This window comes from Podarcis erhardii, assembly GCF_964252035.2.
Source record: "Podarcis erhardii genome assembly, chromosome: 1".
NCBI classification, from domain to species: Eukaryota; Metazoa; Chordata; class Lepidosauria; order Squamata; family Lacertidae; genus Podarcis; species Podarcis erhardii.
This window is the reverse complement of record NC_138497.1, coordinates 31,230,257-31,250,750: the sequence shown is the minus strand read 5'-3', so window position 1 is coordinate 31,250,750 and position 20,494 is coordinate 31,230,257. Positions and strand designations below refer to the sequence as shown.

The window sequence follows — 20,494 nt, the reverse complement described above, 5'->3', positions numbered from 1 at the left end:
CAATGCACCTGCAGAGGCAGTGTACAGCAAAACACAAAACATTTTACTGCAGCGTAGAAAACAAAAGGACATAAGAAGAGCCTGCTGGATCAGGCCAGGGGCCTGTTTGGTCCAGCATCCTGTTCTCACTTTGGTCAACCAGATGCCTATGGGAAGCTGCAAAATAGGATCTGAGAGCAACAGCATGCTCCCCTCCTGGCCAGTCCCCACCGATTCAGGACATGATGAGTGTATATGTGAAATTAATACTTTTTCACCCAGACCAAATGCTTCAGAATCACTGAACCCCAGCATCAGATTCACCTTCGGCTAATGAAGGCTTTTGGTTGCCACCTAAAAAGTGAGCGAATAAAGCATATTTGTTCCAGAGTAAATACCCACCTAAAAGTATCCAGAATGTTGAAGACAGGAAGCAGCTACAGGAAATGTGCCTTTGCTGCAGAACTGGAGAAAATGTGATGGAGACCAGTAGCATCAGAGTCTAGGGGCAGGAAAAGGGAATTAATTGAAGGGTTTAGCTTTGGCATTGAATAAGGCAGAAATTGTCTCTAGAACTTGGATATTTCCCATTTATCTGTACCGCTTACTGTTCCTATGCCTGTTGAACACCCGCGTTTGCCTCCTCAAGGCAAGCCTTTCACACACCTCAAGAACAATACTGAGAAGTCTTACAAAAATACCTCTGGAAATAGAGTCTGGCCCATTTGGCATCCTGCCTGCCTGCAAAGGATGGGCAGGTGCAGCCCTGCAATGTTCCTGCTGCTGTTTTTCTTCTAATAGCAACTGTGGTTTTCCACAGCTTCCTGACTGGGCTTCTGCTATGCCTGGTTTGCTGTGGGCTTCCAGCATCTAGGAACAGTTTTATCAGCCAAGAGAAACAAGTGGAGAAATGCTCAAGGTGCTTGTGTAGGGAAACATTTACAAGGGCAGCAGGAAACCTGGCAGGCGAGGACATGTTTTCTGCCAGTAGGTGCTACGTTTAACTTGAAATGACTAAATCTCAGTCCATGTGAGAAGTGACCTGCAGGGTTAATGTCCACAAACACGAGAATAAAATCACCCAATCTTGCCTACAAAGAGAAGGGAATTTCACATACGGGATGAGGAACTGATCAATATGTGCTTATTCTCAAACAAAACAATGGGGTGACATTTGTTACTTGAGAGGTGCAAGAACCAGCTCACACAACCAGTGAAGTGAAACTGCCAATACCTGTAGTGGAGCCGGTGGTCCACACAGGCAGGTATACTTCATGGGTGGCATAATTCTTTCCTGTCTTCTTCACTAAGAATGTAACTCTTTGGTTGGGGTCTGGGGTCTACTCCCACCTGGAGTACTGTGTCCAGTTCTGGGCACCACAGTTCAAGAAGGACACGGACAAACTGGAACGTGTCCAGAGGAGGGCAACCAAAATGGTCAAAGGCCTGGAAACGATGCCTTATGAGGAACGGCTAAGGGAGCTGGGCATGTTTAGCCTGGAGAAGAGGAGGTTAAGGGGTGATATGATAGCCATGTTCAAATATATAAAAGGATGTCACATAGAGGAGGGAGAAAGGTTGTTTTCTGCTGCTCCAGAGAAGCGGACACGGAGCAATGGTTCCAAACTACAAGAAAAAAGATTCCACCTAAACATTAGGAAGAACTTCCTGACAGTAAGAGCTGTTCGACAGTGGAATTTGCTGCCAAGGAGTGTGGTGGAGTCTCCTTCTTTGGAGGTCTTTAAGCAGAGGCTTGACAACCATATGTCAGGAGTGCTCTGATGGTGTTTCCTGCTTGGCAGGGGGTTGGACTCGATGGCCCTTGTGGTCTCTTCCAACTCTATGATTCTATGATTCTATTCTATGGATATTTTCTGTGTTCAGAGAGCACAGCATACTTCTAGTGGCACATAAATATTTTTCAGCACTTATTTTTAGTAATAAAATACTGGGCCAAGAATATCAAGATTCAGAGTTTGGAACAATATAAGATTGTTCATACAAATTAAACTGACTTACATGCCATATTCTTAACCTGTTATTTCCACTTCTGCAGAATTTACTAATGCATTTTCTAATGTGCTTCCATAGTCATGGAAACTAGAAACTAACTTTCTTAAAAATCAAAGATTCTCAGAAATACAAATTCTGTCCCAGATACTGGGATTCACTAGGGAGGTCTGCGCACATGAAAAATTGAAGGCAAACAGTCTTCATAGAAGCATCAAATTGTAGAGTTGGAAGGGACCATGAGGGTCATCTAGTCCAACTTCCTGCAATGCAGGAATTTGTTGCCCAATGTGGGGCTTGAACCCACGACCCTGAGATTAAGAATCTCATGCTCTACTGACTGATCTAGTCAATACTTTGCTTCTTTGTGTGCTCAGGCGTGTGTGTAAGTATGAACGTACCTAAGCAATGTGTTCTAAGTCAGTAGGCAGCATACCTCTGCTACTTTTCCCTTGTTTCTATCCAGGTCCTCTTGCTCTGAGACTCGAAGAGGTGGTCTGTGGCTTACTGCACCATGGGAAGTCTGCTTTAATAGGATTTAATATAGTGACAACCTTAGGAATAATAAACTCTTGCAAGCAACAAAAATTGTTTAATTCCTAAAGGACAGGCCTGGTTGAACCACTTTTGGCCAGGGGCAATTGGGGGCTTAATATTGTGTATGTAGCAATCTGGGTGAATTGAGAGAGAGGCATTTAAGGGTAATTGCTCAATTTTCTATCCGTGTCAACAGGGAAAATAGGCAGAAGTGGCTGAGCTCAGCACAGTAATAGAGCTGGATGAGATGGAAGATGCCAGGCTGTTAGGTGAATTTGAAAAGTGCTATCTGTTGAGCGTTTCCTTCCCAGAGCTAGGTGCTTCTTCTAAGCTCAGGCAGCTCTGTAGACCTACATAAGGGGGGAAAACAAGGCCTTACTAATAAGTAGCAAGTTTGGGATTTGGGTCTGGTTTACAGCAGAGCTCAGAACAGGCCACTAAAAGCTGAATCAGTCCTTAAAAATACACAGTCAAATATTATAGCTCCTTTCACTAATCTTAAAAATTGAGATCTCAAGGCGGATAGGAGCCCTTGAGTCGTAAACTATGAGAGTTCTTTGCAAATAACAGAGTCGAAGCTTTGGAGGGGAGCAGGGCAGTTTGGCTAAGCAATGAGACTTTTGGTAGAGTTAAGATTCTGAGGTATAGAGCTGCGGGGCATTGGAAAGAACTGTGTAGGAAGAACAACGAGCACTGGTGAAATTAAGATGGGAAGTGAGCAAGGGACAAAATGGATGGACTAAGGAACAATCAGGTCAGGTGACAATTATTTTTGCACCTTTGAATTTGGCAAGCCACGAATTTCTACTAGGGCATGTGCATGACTTTGGATTGCCACCAAAGCTTTGGCCCACACTGTTCTAAACACGGCATTCTGTTTAGCGAGGGCTGTAGTTCGGACAGCAGGATGGGCTTGTAATAGCATTAAAGAGTAGTTAGAGATCAAAGGGTGTCACTGGAGAGGTAAGCAGTGAGGACACTGACAAAGAGAGGTGCTACCTTCCTTGACCTAAGGTTGATCAAAGGGAATAGATAGTGGCTGTAACCCACATTGAGAAGACTTGTCTTGAAAACCAAGATACAAATTTATTAAATACAGTGGTACCTCTGGTTACCTACTTAATTCATTCCGGAGGTCCGTTCTTAACCTGAAACTGTTCTTAACCTGACGCACCACTTTAGCTAATGGGGCCTCCTGCTGCCGCCGCGCTGCCGGAGCATGATTTCTGTTCTCATCCTGAAGCAAAGTTCTTAACCTGAAGCACTATTTCTGGGTTAGCGGAGTCTGTAACCTGAAGCGTATGTAACCTGAGGTACCACTGTACATACATGCAATGAAATGACATAGTGTGTAGGCACCAGACATTAGTGTGGTGCTGCTCTTTCGAGTCCCTTTCTTTACAGAGGGGCTTAGTGTTTCCCTGGAAAGGCCAAAGTTGTACAGTGCACACTCTTGAAGTAATGGTGATGGGCAATGATAAGCATGCCTGCTTCAGAACGGGCTTTTGGCACGCAGTGCTTTCCTGGCACAATTCTGCGAAACCCTAAATATACAGTCCTATTGGCAGCTGTGATTGTTGAGTCCATAAGTGTAGTTGACGGACTAGGTTTACCTAAAAGACCCTTTAAGAAAAAGCTCTTGAAATATGATTACAGAATTGAGACACCATCATTTGAAAGTGCCTGAGGCATGCTTCTTTGAAAATTGCAGCTGTAGAGGGACAGCAAGAGAACCGCATAGCCCTTGATTGTAGCGTTGTTCCCTCAGGACCTGCTCCCCCCCCCCCCCCCGTTTCTCATCTGATAGGAGTGAGAAAGAAAGCAGCAGTTAGGCTCTTCGTCTGTCTTATGAAAATCCGATTCCAAGTGGCTGTGATCAAACCCAGTTGGCTGTCAGCTGTGGTGGCCTCATGTGCAGGGAGGGAGGGGCTTCTGAGGAGTTTCTGGATGTGGAAATGTCATGAGTGCTACCGATCAAAGCTGCATTTTTTAATAAATATATATAAGATTTTTTAAATAAAAAAAAACCCTAAGGAATTTAGCATAAAAGAAATGTAGTTTGTCTTGTTTTTGCAGTGGAGCATGAAACGGATTAAATAGAATCAGACATACCTGCTCCCTAACATAATTCAATGAGAGGCTTATAAGAAACTTCTTTCTTGCCTCATATTACGGCAAAAATCACCAAACTGGCATTACAGAAGGAAGTTTTCTGTTTCTTCCATACCCTGTGCACTCTACTCAATGTGCCAAAGACTAAACTGTAGGATAAAACTGTATAATAATGATCGCCTCTTGAGTTTTGTCTTTTGAAAATGAACGTGGGCAAGAATTACAATGTCACATATATGCGTATTTTGAAAGGATGGAGCAAGCCAAGTAGTTGTGCTGAGCATGAAATGACACACAGATGAACAAGGAGAAGCGTTAAGAACAGCATTCCTAGGTCAGGTAAATGGTCCATCTTGCCAATTCCCCTATCACCAAAGGCAGTTAGTGCCACATTCTAGTGAGGAAGTCTATAACACAACATTGGCATGATCTAGTATTGGGCAACGTAACATGTCTGAACAAGTTGGACCTGCAACAAAATGTTGCAGAGTGGAGTTCAGTATGTCTTAAATACAAACAGAAAGCAGATACTGAAGGCAACAGGCACGATCCAGTTGCAAACCAATGGGAATAAGATCAGTGAACTTAATGAGTAAGGCCTTTTGATTGCTTACGATCAAAATGGTCAAGACAGCTGCACCTCCATTTGTTCATTTCCACCATTGCTATTCTGGCAGTCAGGAGTATAGCCACATTTCTTTTTCGTCTCTCTTCAAGTCAATTCACAGGACCAAATTACAGTAGCAACTTAAAAGTGCAGTTTTGAGTCAATCCGTGTTGATTTTGGCACGAGTCAATTGAAGTAAATCTATAATGCACAATGAGAAACCTGCTTAAAGGGGCTGAATGGTGGCAGTGAACCTAAGTTGAGTTGCAGGCAGGGTGTGGGATGTAGCAGATGAATGAGCACTGAGTTCTGGACTCTTGGTGTTTCCACACTCACAACATGGTGATTTGATCTCTTAGGTTTGTTTTCTGCATGGAGCTTTTGCATTCCTATGACGATTTCTCCCATCCTTTTCTGGTTTGGCAACACAGATGTTTTGGGGCTGAATTGCAATATGAGTTCAGATACTCAAGAAGGTCACTGTAATACATCATAGTTTATTTCTTGCCCCTTATTTTGCTTGTCTTGCGGTAATGCATGTTTTAAAATCCCAATGCCTTGTCTATTTAGTTGGGATTATTTTTTCCAAGACTTTGTTCTTAATTAAAAATCAATTTAATCACTTAGTTTCTCAGTCATTCTTTCAGCTCTGTGAGTGCTTTCTGCTAACTCACAATCTGTTTCAGAGATTTGTACAATTTGTACTCTCTGTAAAATTTCCACAGGGCGCCCCCCCAAATTGCTTACCTTTTCCCCCAATTGCTTACCTTTTTCCACTGTGACGATAAACAAGTGATGCCTTACCTCATTCATTGCCTTTCGTTTTAAAAAATGGAATTCGAAGAAGCTTCTGATTCAGTTATTCATATCCAGTGCATCAGAGATGTTTTCCTCAGTTGGTTGTTTTTGGTTTCTTTTGGTAACCAAAAATATTTGGGACACAGCACAAATGCTAAAGATACCTACTTATATTAGAGTCTAACAAAATAAAAGATTTGGACTTTTGAAAATTATTTTTTAGAATTTGTTCTATGACAGTGAATTCCAGGCATATTTTGTACATTAGCATACTAAAGTCCAGGATTTTGCTGCTAGATTGGCTTGTATGAGTATACAGCTTGATTTAGTTGCAGGAAAATATAATATATAATATGTTTGTTGTTTCACATAATTAAAATTAAACAAAAATGCATTTATTTTTAAAGCATGCCTTTTAGTCTTTTAATGGCATTTTATTTCATTTTTTTGCATTGATGGCATTTGTTGACATTTTCTGGTGTTGTTTTAATTAATGGGGATATACCTTTATTTTGATTTTTGGTTTCTAGGCACTTCAGTAGCAGCTGCATTATTCATTTTTTTCCAAACTGGTATCCTATCTTTTGTAAGGTAAATGATACTGTATTTGAGAGTTTAGACACATTTTTGGCTTCAGAAATACTGCATTTAGTTATATTAGTACAGCATCCTGTTCTCCGGTGCTCCAGCTGTTGTTACTGTTTGGACCAATTTGTGTATATCACTTGGTGATAGATGAGAAATTGCTTTTTGTTACCTACAGCTCAGAACTAGCTGCTCCAGAAAGTAATAATTTATGGCATCTACAGATGTAATCTTTGCATCACGCCCTCAGGCAACATTTATACAATTAATATGAGGACAACTGAAATCTGTTCCGTGTATTTTCTTTTTTAGCATCTACAGGCAGTTACATTCCACAGTTGTTATCAGTACGATGTGCAAATGGCCAATCACAAATTTTCACATATTTGTTTATTAAGGCAGAGTTGCTGGGGGGGGGGATGAACTGATTCCAGAATCTGAGCCTTTAGCATACACAGCTAGTTAACTATTTGGCACAGAAGCATGAGCAGAGTGATCCTGTATACACTACTTCATGTTGGGACAAGAGATACACGGCAGCTACACCAGTGGAATGACCATATAGCCAAATTCATGCTCAGCCTAGGAGAGAAGGCGGGAAACAGCAGAAACCCCCCCTAAAACAACAGAAAAACAGCATGGATTCCCATAACATCCCTGCCAGTTTCCACCAGTTATGCGCAAACACATACCAGCCAGTATATAAAAGTCTGAAAAGGTCCAGAACCTTTTAACTGCTGAACTGTGGGACGTGGTACAACCATCGAAAGCCCACTGTGATATGTTTGTGAGGCATTTTAAGAATAATTGCATCCTCTAGGACTTCAACTCCACCTTTTACAGCAGGTGAATCTAGTGAAATATACGGAATGCAATCTTGTTGGATGAGTCTCAGTTGATTGATTGATTGATTTTATGTCATTTGTATCCCACCTTTTCTCCAAGGAGCTCAAGGTAGCATCCATGGGTCGTCCCCTCTCCATTTAATCCCCACAAAACCCTGTTAGGCTGAGAGGCCATGACTGGCCCAAGGTTACCAAGTGGCCTCAGGAAGGTGATCAATGTCTCTATAAGAGATGGGGGTGATCTTCAGGTACCTGCAAGGGACATTAGCAAAACTGCTCCTGACGAAGCCTTCCCTAGGACCTAGATGGTACCCATCATTTTAGCCCAGTGGCGTATGTCCCTTCCTGGCCAAGGTGTGGCCAACCAGATTCAGACTCTCTTAAACTGATTTTTTGGGACACATTTCAGTCAGGATTCAGGCCAGGTTTAGCACAGAGACTGTGTCAGAAGAGAGACAGAAGAATGTGGCGCTACTGAATCTCAGCGGCTTTTAGTGCCATTGAACATGGTTGTCTTTCTGGAGCGAATGGCTGAGTGGGGAGCATCCAGCCTTCAGGCTGCTGAGCTGGGCTCCCTTCTTATGATCTTATATTAATGTTCAGTATGAATGAATCTAAATGACTAGATGTTGACTGCCCTATGGATGGGAGGCGCACAAATGTTGCCCCCATGTTTGAGAAAGGGAAAAAAGAAGAACCAGGTAACTACCAAGTGGTGAGATGACCCTTGAGGTCCTTTCCAACTCTACAAATCTATTTAAAAGGATAGCCAAGAAGTCATTCAAAGTGAGTTCACCCACATTTTTTTCCTCTCTCTCTGGAATATTCTCAACACAGAGGCAGTAGTGCAACAATTATTTTACTATACTGTTTAGTGGAAGGGAAGTCAACCTTGCTGCAGGGGGTATGTGTTTGCTACTTCCTTGTCTCTCCCACCCCAAATCAGAACAGGCAACCAAATATCAAGGTTTAGATGATTTAAGAGACAATAAAATGCAGTTTGCTTTTGTTTTCTCCTAAAATTATGGCCTTTATAAAGTGGTGTTCTTTGGCACTACACAGCATAGGGCAAGGGCTATGATGGTGATGAGATCATCCTAAAGCTTCTTAGATAATTTCTGGCTGTGGTCAGCATGTTGGCACAGTTGCAGCTGTTCGTAAATGCTTTCAGGAAGTTGGACAGCCCCCTTTTTTGTCTCCATATTTTTAGGCCTATGACTTTCCTTTTAATGACAAGGTTTGAAACCCACTTCTCTGTGAATGGCATCACCAGTGGGTAGTGTGACCTGATGCTGGAAGAGTAAATTGTAACCCTCCACCATCTATGCCCTGGCCAGTGGTCCAGAGAGGCTGGGGCATCTATACATGCCTCATTGGTTTGCTTATTACCCTCAAAGGAGAGAGAACTCAATCTTGTTTGTGTGTTCCACAGAAGCTGCCTCCATTCCTTGTTCCTTGCCTTTTTTGAAGACTCTAGCCTGTTGCTTTCCACTTCTCTATTTTTATTCCTCCTTTTTCTATTTAGAGGGAAAAATTATCGAATTGAGATGCACTAATTAAAGCCATTTTCTGGTATTTGGTTACTGGCGTGTTTGATGTCTCTCTGACAAGACCATGAAATGCATGGGGTGTCCACAGGGACAGAATTTGCTGAACACGGTGCTTTGTAAATGCGGGGACACAGTGTCGCAGCAGCTCATGAATATGAAACGCCCATGATGCTACCTCAGTGGACTCGAGAACACAGATGAATCCTGTCATGTGCTAAATGAGACCAATTTCTTTCACTTAACTTCATCTTCAATCAGATACCTTCTTCCATTTGCCTGTTTAAAATTCCCTAAACGTGATGCAGAAGGTAACAGCATTCAATAAAACAAAGTTTTGCAGCAGCAGAGAAATTAGAATTGTGTCTGGCTGAAGTTTTCTTCTGTTAAAATATAAAACTTAGCTCACTTCCTTTGCTTTTAAAGCCTCTCATAGTGCTGTGCACAAAACAGGGAGGATCCCAGAGAGCTGGCCTTCAAAATCTCACTTTTCTACAACCTCTGCTCTTATATAGTTTTGTATGTACACAGTTCTAGAGGTGTGCATTCTTGCATTCTTTGGATACAGCAACTAACTAGGATTATACTTGGAGGAGTTCCCATGCTGAATTGCTTATTGAAAATGGCAGGTCAATAAATGGGAACATAGCGTGGCACAGCACAGCAGAGAGCATTATTTTAGGGCTTTGGATAATTCCTGAGAACAAACTAGGTCAGTGTTTTTCAGAGTTGTAGGATTCCCAGGGAAACTCAATCCACCAATTTCTTTTTACTCTCTCTGCAGCATTGTTCCCTGCTTCTCATGTGGCTTCTTTCTAGAGTCTAGCATCATTATTTGGGAATGTGGGAACTAGGATGAGGGATTCAACTAAAGAAATTCCCATGTTGAAATTTCCCACCCATAGAGACTCATTTCCCTAGCTGAGATGCACTCCATCAGGCATCTCTTCTTCTGCCTTCAGGATTTTCATATGACAACAACTGGGAACATTGGGGATACAGTTACTGGTCAACAGGCCAAGGGTTGCCTGAGGCAGACTGTTTGGCAGGGCCAGTGGTTTCAGGGAGTACCTGTGTGAGTTACTATAAAGGTTTTGGAAGCAAATGCTTCTAAATGAAATGAAAGTAAAGGGGGGGAGAGAGATTTCTTGTATTTGATCAGCATCTCTGATGATATGCATCTTGTACTGTTCTCTGTATTCTCTTATCTGAACTATGTGGATTAATCTGTAGGGAACTAATTTATGAAGGTACTTCGCCCTTGAGAAATGTTTATTAGATTTATCATTTTATTCTAACAGGAATAGGTTCTATATGTTTTCACTAAAACCTCTAGCAAAAAATAAGGCTGACTTTTAAATGCTGTACTTGTGAAAGCCTCTAAATGTAACTTTTGAGCTGCTGAACAGCTCTTTATTGCTAAAGCTTTACCAGCCCTATATCTGATAACACAGGGGTAGAGAACTTGATCTGACAGGTGGGCCACTTTTGACAGGTGGGCAGGTCTGTCCAGCTGTCAATCACCTGACATCTTCCTTAAGTTTCAAAGAATTTGAAGTGTACTCTAAGTGCACTCCCAATTCTTGCAGCCACTGCTTGAATTCAAACCATAGCTGCAAATATTCTTGTCAAATGCAGGGATTGACTTCATTTGGGAGCTCCCAGGTGGAACCAATCCCAGTGGGGACTGCATTTGGGAGCAAATTTAAGAGGCGTCTGGTGCAAAAACTGCTTGCAGTAGAACAATCAGGTGGGGATCCTAAGGCTCCCAACTGCTCCTTTGCAGCCAAGGCTTTACCTACCTGACCCCTGCTATCATATGGCAGCAGGTATGGGGCGAGTTAGTGTGGCTCTGGAAAATGGCCTGGCAGACCAAATTAAGATGCCTGGTAGACCTAATCTGACTTGCGGGCAAGAGGTTCCCCAAATAATAATGCAGGATAATAATGCACTTTTTTCTGCACATTTAGATCTTTTTTTTAAAAAAAAAAAAAATCATACATGGTTCTATTTATGTGTTTTTCCAATGAACAAGATGAATAAGTTAAAAGACATAAGCTTTACCTGAAAGAAATATACCGTACTTAGAAGCCTTACCTAAAAGAAATAAGCCTTACTTAGTTTAATGTTCTTGGCGCCTCATCATTCTTGGTATTTCCTCTTGATTTCATGATTCTGATCCTCTGGTTTCTTAATTGCATTAAGCCTTTTTAGCCTGGCAAAATGTGAGTTAACAGCACATGGTGAAATCAGTTTGGCCTTGGCTAGCTGCCAATTTCAAGCAAGTACGATATTCAGTGTATGCTGCAGAACCTGGCATACTAAATGGGTTGCATGAAGGGGTCCCAAGTAATACCTTCAATCTATGTTTTCTGAATAGCTGCTGAGCTTCGTGCACTCAGAAAGTGTACTTAAAAGGCAGGTTTCTCTGTGCAAGAACCAGCTCCTAAAAGGGACTTGACTGAGTATGCAAAACCTTTGATAGGCCACCAGTTCCGTACAGATTCAGGTCTTAGATTTGTTTCCAGCTTATCTTTCACCACTTTTTATTTTTCTGTCGTTCTTTTGTGGCCTGCTCAGCCAGAGCCTCTGCTGTGAAATAAGCTTATGCAAATCTTCCATGAGCATTGACCGGCCTTCCTGTGCTACGGCACTGAGGAGGTGGCCACAGAGTATCTCTGTGTTGTTTGGCACAAAGATGGCACCTCCAGTTCTCTGGTTCCTCTTTATCCAAGTTGCTGTGAGCTGAAAGCTGCTCCGTTGAAGGCAACAGGTCCTTGAGTGGTTGGGGAGCTGGAAAGCACAACTCTGCAGAGATTGTCCAAGCTGTCACCGTCTCTTGCTTTAGCTTGGCTCTGGCTTCAGTCTCGGTTTCATTCAGCCCCTTCACCAGGCAGCCAATTAGAAAGAAATCCCACTGTGTGGGTTGCTCCAAACAGCCCTCTTGTCAAGAGTCCGGGCTAACCCTTGCCCTGCTGCAGATGGACCAGCACTTCCTCCGCCAGGGTCAGGGAAGCCTGCAGGGATGCAGAGCGGATAGGAAGATGGGACCTGTGCACTTCGGAACTGGGAGAGGGCTATAAGGGGAAACACATATTTTTTTAAAGACCCAGTCCTGGACCCCAGACTCCACAGGCAGGGCTCCTTTCCAGCTCTTGAATATTCATTTCAGCCTGGGCTGCAGACTGGACAGAGCTGGAAACAGTCAAATGCTTAGTTAGAAAAGCAAACTGGAAAATTGGAAGCAGCCTGTTCACTGCCAAGGCGCCATCTCCCTTTCATTTCAGGCAGTGGAGTAAAGGATCACAGTAGAGCTTTGCCAGCCAGTTTCCTGAGGAATGTATGACTCTGGAACCACTTTCAGAATCAGAACAAGTCAGGGATCGCCAGCTTCTTAAAACCAGAGGAGGTACATACTTTAGAGCTCAGCTGCTCAAGGGCTAGTTCACTGGAAATGCAGTGTTTATGGGGTATTTCATCATACCAGGGTGGCCAAAATGTCTGGCATTGAAAAAGAAAAATGAAATCCACTACAGTGGTGCCTCGCAAGATGAAATTAATCCGTTCTGCGAGTCTCTTCGTCTTGCGGTTTTTTCGTCTTGCGAAGCACGGCTATTAGCGGATTAGCGCTATTAGCAGTTTAGCGGCTATTAGCGGCTTAGGAAAAGGGAAAAAACTCGCAAGAACTCGCAAGACGTTTCGTCTTGCAAAGCAAGCCCATAGGGAAATTCATCTTGCGAAGCACCTCAAAAGACGGAAAACTCTTTCGTCTAGCAAGTTTTTCATCTTGCGAGGCATTCGTCTTGCGGGGCACCACTGTATTCAAATTCAAAATTAGAATGCAGTGAAACCAAGACTAGTGTGAACTATCCATAGCTGCAGATAGTCAACATGTTCTGGTCAGCTGGATGCTGCTTGCAGGCAGCTGGCTGGCCAGCTTGGGGAAGGGCCACTGGCTCAGCGGTAGAGTACATGCTTTGCGTGCAGCAAGTCACAGGTTCAATCCCTGGCATCTCCAGGAAGGACTGGGAAAGATCTCTTCTGAAATCCTTGAGAGTAACTGCCAGTCAATGTAGACAGAACTGAGCTGGGTGGACACAGGCAGGTACTTGCATAGAACTATAAATATTTGCCTGGGGGGGAAATATAGCTAATTTCACTCTCGCTGTCCTGAGAGACAGCCTTATTCACAAAACATTGAGCCATGTATGAAGGCAAAGCCTGAGGAAGCTTGAAGCCCAGCAGTCTGAATTGTCACATAAATAGAATAGAAATAAGGTAGCCCACCTAGGAAATGGAAAACTCTGATCTTAAACCTAAACCAGGGATTTTTTGGGAGAAGAAAAGGCTAAGGAGTAAACCCTACACAAATCCAGAGTGGAATCTCTAAGGCAGTTGGATGGCGCCTTGTATGCCTCCTTCTGGCAACTCCTGCAGCCAAGCTGGTGACAAATATATTGCTGTGTTTTCCTTTGGACCACACCAGCAAGACTGAGTGGGGAGGGTCTTGTTATCTGGGCAGCCCAGAACCTCCAAAAATGAAGGGGAAATGTGTGTGCGTCCTATGGGGCAAATGCAGGCTTTCGCTGAAGCCTGGAGAGCGAGAGGCGTCGGTGTGCACAGACCCCTCTCGCTCTCCAGGCTTCAGGAAGCTATCCGCAAGCCTTGCGCACCCGGCGGGAGTTCCCCCGGGTGCGCAAGGCTTGCAGGCGGCAGCCTGCAGCGCGGAGCACGGGGCGCCCTCCGGAGGACGCCCTGTGCTCCGCGCAGGTGTCTGCAAGCCTCGTGCGCCCGGCAGGAGGTACCGCCGGGCGCGCAAGGCTTGGGGTGGCAGCCTGCAGCGCGGAGCACGGGGCGCCCTCCGGAGGACGCCCCGTGCAGACGTCCGCAAGCCTTGCGCGCCTGGTGAGAGATCCCGCCGGGCTCGCAAGGCTTGCAGGCAGCAGCCTGTTCTGGGGGCTGGGGTCGGGGGAAGCTTGGGCTTCCCCCTCGCCAGCCCCCACCGGGGGGGGGGATAATTTTTTTTCTTTATTCCCCCCCCCCAAAAAATCTAGGTGCGTCCTATGGGTGCAAAAAATACGGTACACTGTCCAGGCTTGCGCCCCAGGGAGGTTACTTCAGTGCTCCTAATTCAGCAGTTTGACTTCACCCCCAGAGGTGCACTCCACTGTCCCTTGAGACAGATGGAGGCCAGCAACAAGACAGAGATAATCCTGTTCATCTTCTATTTGCTGTCTGAGCTCATATGCTTTGCCACATGACTGCAAGAACATTACTCTGGGTAATATTTGGCAGTTTGTCATAACAGTCAGGCTATCCCTCAAATCTTTACAGAGAGCCTTTTGCTTTTCTTTCTTTCTTGGGATCTGTATACTCTTCCCACTGGAGCACAAATTCATCCATTTAATTGTAAAGAGGGTGCAGGAGCCACATAGGCATTTACCCTGCAGTGTGGGTCTCTGGTGTTTTCAGAGATACCTTGTACGAACATACCAAGCTGCTTTACACTGGTGTCCATTGGTTCATCTACCCCAGGATTTTCCACTTTTGTCAACTGCTCTCCGGGATCTTAGGCAGAGGTCTTCTCCGCCATCTGCTATGTGATCCTTTTAACTGGAGGCGCCAGGAAGTGATCCTGGACATTTTGTGTGCAAAGCATGAGCTGTAACACTGAGCTATGACTCCTCCACGTTACTTTCACACTGAGAAAACTAGGGAAAGTTTTGGTAGTTCTGCAGCCTTATGACTCCTCCATCCCTTGCAGATATCCCAGTGATCCCTGACTTGGAGGAGGTACAAGAGGAAGACTTTGCCATGCAGGTTGCAGCCCCACCCAGGTAACAGCAGGATCACAGCTGCCATGGAATTCCTTGTGCTGAACTGGTAGTCATAAGTGGACCCCACTCATTCAGATTTTGTTGTGATTTGCTTGAGCAGTTACTTGGTGTTGCTACGAATAACAGGTGGTTATGATAAACTCTGTTGTTTTCATATGGAGAGAGAGAACAGCTGCTATGGTCTCTGAATATGTGTGTCAACCAAAGAAACACGAACTTTTTATTAAGACCAGGTCTGTATTTATGGAGCTGCTTTATTTCTTCATAATATTTCTTAACTGCCCTTCATCCTAAGATCTCAAGGCAGGTCACAACTAAGGAATATACAATAATAAAGCAAGTAAACCCATTCCAAGTGGAACATATGGATTCTGGTGAGGGATGTGGAGTGCTCTAATTTGGTTCCTTGCTCTGTCCCCAATTGCAGCGTTCAGGTGAACAGAGTGCTGACCTACCGTGACCTGGACAATGACCTCATGAAGTATGCTGCTTTCCAAACCTTGGTGAGTGCAGGCAGATAGAAATCTATATTCCCAGAAACCCCAGGGTGTCCCTTTTCATGGTGAGACTGTGTGAATAAGGTGAGCATTCTACTGATAGTGCCATTCTGGAACACAAGATGTTAAGTACCTGTTTGGCAGATCTGCATGGTATATGCTCTGCAGTGTCTGCTGAGACATCTTTGGGTGTTCCTCTTCACTTCCCACTTTAGTGATCTGTACTTCAATCCAGCGTCCATCCCTTTGTTATAATTCCTTTGGTGGAGCTCCCTTCCCTCCAGAAGGAATAAGCACACTCCGTTTTATACTTTGAGCCAAGGCTCAGCATGTGGATAACTCTGGAGAATTAGAAAGCTCTCATGCAGTTCTAGCTACAGAGTCTTCCCAAGGTGAAAAGGCTTTTCCAGGTGGTAGAGTGCCAAAATTTCTCTTTGGATTGGTTTTCTCATCCAGAGGCTGATGCATTTGAACAGCTTTGCTCCATTAGCGGCAATGTAAGTTATCCAGAAGCAAGACAGATGTGTGCAACATGTGCGTTTCCATTATTGTTCTTGGATCTGAATTACGTTTTTATGCGCTCCCACAGGATGGAGAGGTTGACCTGAAGTTGCTCAGTAAGGTTCTAGCTCCAGAACAGGATGTACGAGAGGTGAGTTTGCTCTGGGCCAAGAGGAGAACTAGACCATTATTTTTGCTCAGCAGGAACATAGGAAGCTGCCTTAAACCAAGTCAGACCATTGGTCCATCTAGCTCAGTGTAGTCTGCTCTGACTTGCAGCTGCTCTGCAGGGTTTCAGTCTTTTCCAGCCCTACCTGGAAATGCCAGGGATTGATTCTGGGTCCTTCTCCATGCAGAACATGTACTTCTTTTTCTCAAAACAAAATAAAAAAATTCCTTCCAGTAGCACCTTAAAGACCAACTGAGTTAGTTCTAGGTATGAGCTTTCGTGTGCATGCACACTTCTTCAGATACACTGAAACAGAAGTCACCGGACCTTTCTATATAGTGAGAAGGTGGGGAGGGGTATTACTCAGAAGGGTGGTGGGAATGGGTGATTGGCAGATAGCTGCGATGAGCCTGTTGACGACTCTTAACGACTGCAATAGGTCTAACAGGAAAAAGCAAGGGGTGAGAAGGTGAAAAATGGCTTTGTCATGTATAATGAGATAAGAATCCAATGTCTTTGTTCAAACCAGGTCTCTCCATAGTTTTAAGTTTGGTGATAAGTTGCAATTCAGCAGCTTCTCTTTCCAGTCTATTTCTGAAATTCCTTTGTAATAGAACAGCTACTTTGAGATCTTGTATAGAATGTCCTGGGAGATTGAAGTGTTCTCCTACTGGTTTTTCTGTCTTGTGGTTCCTGATGTCGGATTTATGTCCGTTTATTCTTTGGCGTAAGGTCTGGCCTGTTTGTCCAATATAGAGAGCTGAAGGACACTGTTGGCATTTTATGGCATACACAATGTTAGACGATGAGCAATTAAATAGTCCCGAGATGGTATGTGTGATGTTGTTGGGGCCAGTAATGGTGTTGTCCGGGTGTATGTGGCAGCAAAGTTGGCATCTGGGTTTATTGCAGGCTCTGGTGCCAGTGTCCGTGTTAAGTCTGGTTATAGTATTATTGTGGGTTAGGAGTTGTTTAAGATTGGGGGGCTGTCTGGAGGCAATGAAAGGTCTTCCTCCCAGAGCTTGAGAAAGAGAACTGTCATTGTACAGGAGAGGTTGTAGATCTCTGATGATGCGTTGTACTGTTTTAACTTGGGAGCTGTATGTGATGACTAGAGGTGTTCTGTTATTTTCTTTTTTGGGTCTGTCTTGCAGCAAGTTCTCTCTGGGTATCAGTCTGGCTCTGTTGATCTGTTGTCTAACTTCATCTGCTGGGTATTTTAGTTCTAAAAAGGTTTGCTCATCGTCTAACATTGTGTATGCCATAAAATGCCAACAGTGTCCTTCAGCTCTCTATATTGGACAAACAGGCCAGACCTTACGCCAAAGAATAAACGGACATAAATCCGACATCAGGAACCACAAGACAGAAAAACCAGTAGGAGAACACTTCAATCTCCCAGGACATTCTATACAAGATCTCAAAGTAGCTGTTCTATTACAAAGGAATTTCAGAAATAGACTGGAAAGAGAAGCTGCTGAATTGCAACTTATCACCAAACTTAAAACTATGGAGAGACCTGGTTTGAACAAAGACATTGGATTCTTATCTCATTATACATGACAAAGCCATTTTTCACCTTCTCACCCCTTGCTTTTTCCTGTTAGACCTATTGCAGTCGTTAAGAGTCGTCAACAGGCTCATCGCAGCTATCTGCCAATCACCCATTCCCACCACCCTTCTGAGTAATACCCCTCCCCACCTTCTCACTATATAGAAAGGTCCGGTGACTTCTGTTTCAGTGTATCTGAAGAAGTGTGCATGCACACGAAAGCTCATACCTAGAACTAACTCAGTTGGTCTTTAAGGTGCTACTGGAAGGAATTTTTTTATTTTGTTTTGACCATGGCAGACCAACACGGCTACCTATCTGTAACTACTTCTTTTTCTGTTTGCTTCAATCCTTTCCTGTTGGCAGCTTTCTACCCATACAGTCGTACCTTGATTGTCAAAACACCTTGGTACTCATACGTTTCGGCTCCCAAATGATCAAAACCTGGAAGTGAGTGTTCTGGTTTTCGAACTTTTTTTGGGAAGCCAAACGTCCGATGCGGCTTCCACTATTGTTTCTGGCACGCCTTTGCAATCGGAAGCCGTGCTTTGGTTTCCGAACATTTCGGAAGTTGAACGGACTTCCGGAACGCATTCTGTTCGAAAACCAAGGTACAACTGTATATGCTTCCTGTTCTTAACAATGCAAGCTTCCTGTTCTTGGGATTGTGGACTATTCTTTAAAAATAAATTTATACTGGTTATCTATCAACATATCTATCTACCCTAAAGGCCCGATTACAACATTGTGCCAAACAAACAATGCAGCAAGTGTTTGTGTATATAGGAGGATGAGACAATCTTTTAGGTATCCTGTTTCCAAGCTATGTAGGACTTTGCATACCAGTACCAGCAGCTTGGACCTGGTCCTGTAACCAGTTGGCGGCCAGTGCAATTCTTTCAGCAGCAGTATAATGTGATGGCAAGATCCTGCCACAGTGAGCTGTCAAGCCACTGAATTTTTGTATTAACTGCAGCTTCCAGGACAGTCTCAAAGGCAGCCCTGCATAGAGCACATTAGAGTAATCCAATCAAAATTAACAGTGCATGAACAACAGCTGTCAGACTATCCCAATCCAGAAATGGCTATAACTAAAGTTGGTAAAAGGCACTCCTGGCCACTGAGGTCAGCTGGACCTCTAGCCCCTTGCCCTAACTCTCCTTATGACCTCTCCCCGTGGCTTCATGTAGATGTTAAATAGCATTGGGGACAGGATAGTACTCTGCAGCCCCCCAAAAAACAATTGCCAAGGGGCTTGTAAAATAATTGCCCAGCACTATTCTCTGAAACCAGCCTTGGAGGTAGGAACTGAAGCACTGTGTAGTAGTGACCCCAGTGCTCATCTCATGGAGACAGTTCAGGAAGATACAATGGCCAATGGTATCAAAGGCTGCTGAGAGATCAAGTAAGAACAACAGGCTCTTCCTCCCCCTGTCCTTCTCTCGATATAGGTCATCCATCAGGGCGACCAAAGTCAATTCAGTCATATAACCTGTCCAAACCCCTGTTTGGAATAAGTCCTAGAGGACTTGCAATTACTGTGATCATATATACAGTATAATTGGCAGTGATATATAAAATGGCAGCACTGCAAGTGGTATGGATCAAAACACACACTGTCAAACCTTCAGGCTTTCTAGCAGAGTTTGGGTTACTGCTATGAAGTAGCTTTTAGACAAGACATGGCATTCTTTCTGCCATTTGGACTACGTTTCAATGCTTTGGGACATTTTTCCACTTAGTATTTCTTTTCTTTTTTTGGCAGGATGATATCAGCTGGGACTGGAATCATCTCTACACAGAGGTGGCCTCGGAGCTTCTGAGTGAGTGGGACTTGGGGCAGGCCGAAAAGGAGGAGACCCTCGCTCCAGTTAAGAACACTTGAGCCTTGGCTGTTGAGCTGTGACCGTCAGGAGTGCCTCCTTTGCTAACCAGGCACAGCTGCCAACCACACCGGCACAACTACAGATTACTAATGCATTATATTTTGAACCCATGCTTTGTATCTGAGGAATCATTTTAGTCCACTTAATAAACTTGCTTAATAGAGCTCAGCAGGTTTTTGTTCATGGTGTGTTTTGCGAGGGCTCCAACCTTGTCAGTTAATCAGTTTAATTGGTTAAAAAGAGTATTACTATTACAGTATTAGTACAATCTGATCAAGATGATCAATAAAAATACTTATAAAAACAAGATCTTGTCAAAGCTTACCACTTTGCAACAAACATAGAACTCTAAGAACTACCATTTCTCCTATGAATCAGATCAGTTAATTTTATCAATTTCTGCCTTCTCTAGATATTTCACCAGTGATTCCCATGCAGCCAGACCTTTTGGACCTTTTCACAAGTTTGTACTGAGATTAAAAACCTTTTGAGTTGCTAATTGGGCACAGCATTTAAAAATATTTTATATAAGTACACATAACAAATTATAGATTGATTTCAAGACCTGCAATTTATACATATCTTGATTGACCTAAAGGAAGTATGTTTTTTTCTTCCAGAACTATTATATATTCTTTCTAAAATATTTATGCAGATTGAATTGATAATTTGACAAAGGTTTCTTTAATTGAGTGACAACCCTAGCATGTGCTCTAAAACAATTTGAAATGTAGAGGAGAAAGTGTGCAGTACACACAGAAAGAAACAATAATGGGTTCACACGTATAAAAAAGCACCATACTGTACATCACATTCTGTCTTGAGCTTTGTTCTACACTGAAACGCAAACTGCAAGCAGAAGTTTTCTGTTATGAATTGCACTGAAAGCCCAGATCCTGGTTGATCTTGCTGTCTGCTTGTTTTCCCCAAACCAAAATGAGTGAGCGCCTCTTGCTTTTATCAGCGTCAACCCTTCTTTTTGGGTGGCCCTGTGCAAACCGGCAGGGCAGTGAAATGAGGCCACCAACGGAC

At 43.6% G+C, this 20,494-nt stretch overlaps 1 protein-coding gene across 1 annotated transcript in view; it reads left to right on the top strand.

The window, feature by feature from the left end:
- IFT43 (intraflagellar transport 43) overlaps window positions 1-19,630 on the top strand; it is a 47,006-nt gene extending 27,376 nt beyond the window's left edge. The window contains exons 6-9 of the mRNA XM_081866551.1: window positions 14,785-14,857; window positions 15,285-15,360; window positions 15,944-16,006; window positions 19,342-19,630. Of these exons, the coding sequence (XP_081722677.1) occupies window positions 14,785-14,857; window positions 15,285-15,360; window positions 15,944-16,006; window positions 19,342-19,461 (332 nt within the window). The 3' untranslated portion in view covers window positions 19,462-19,630. The remainder of the gene's footprint in view (window positions 1-14,784; window positions 14,858-15,284; window positions 15,361-15,943; window positions 16,007-19,341) is intronic.
- Window positions 19,631-20,494: the final 864 nt, after the last annotated feature.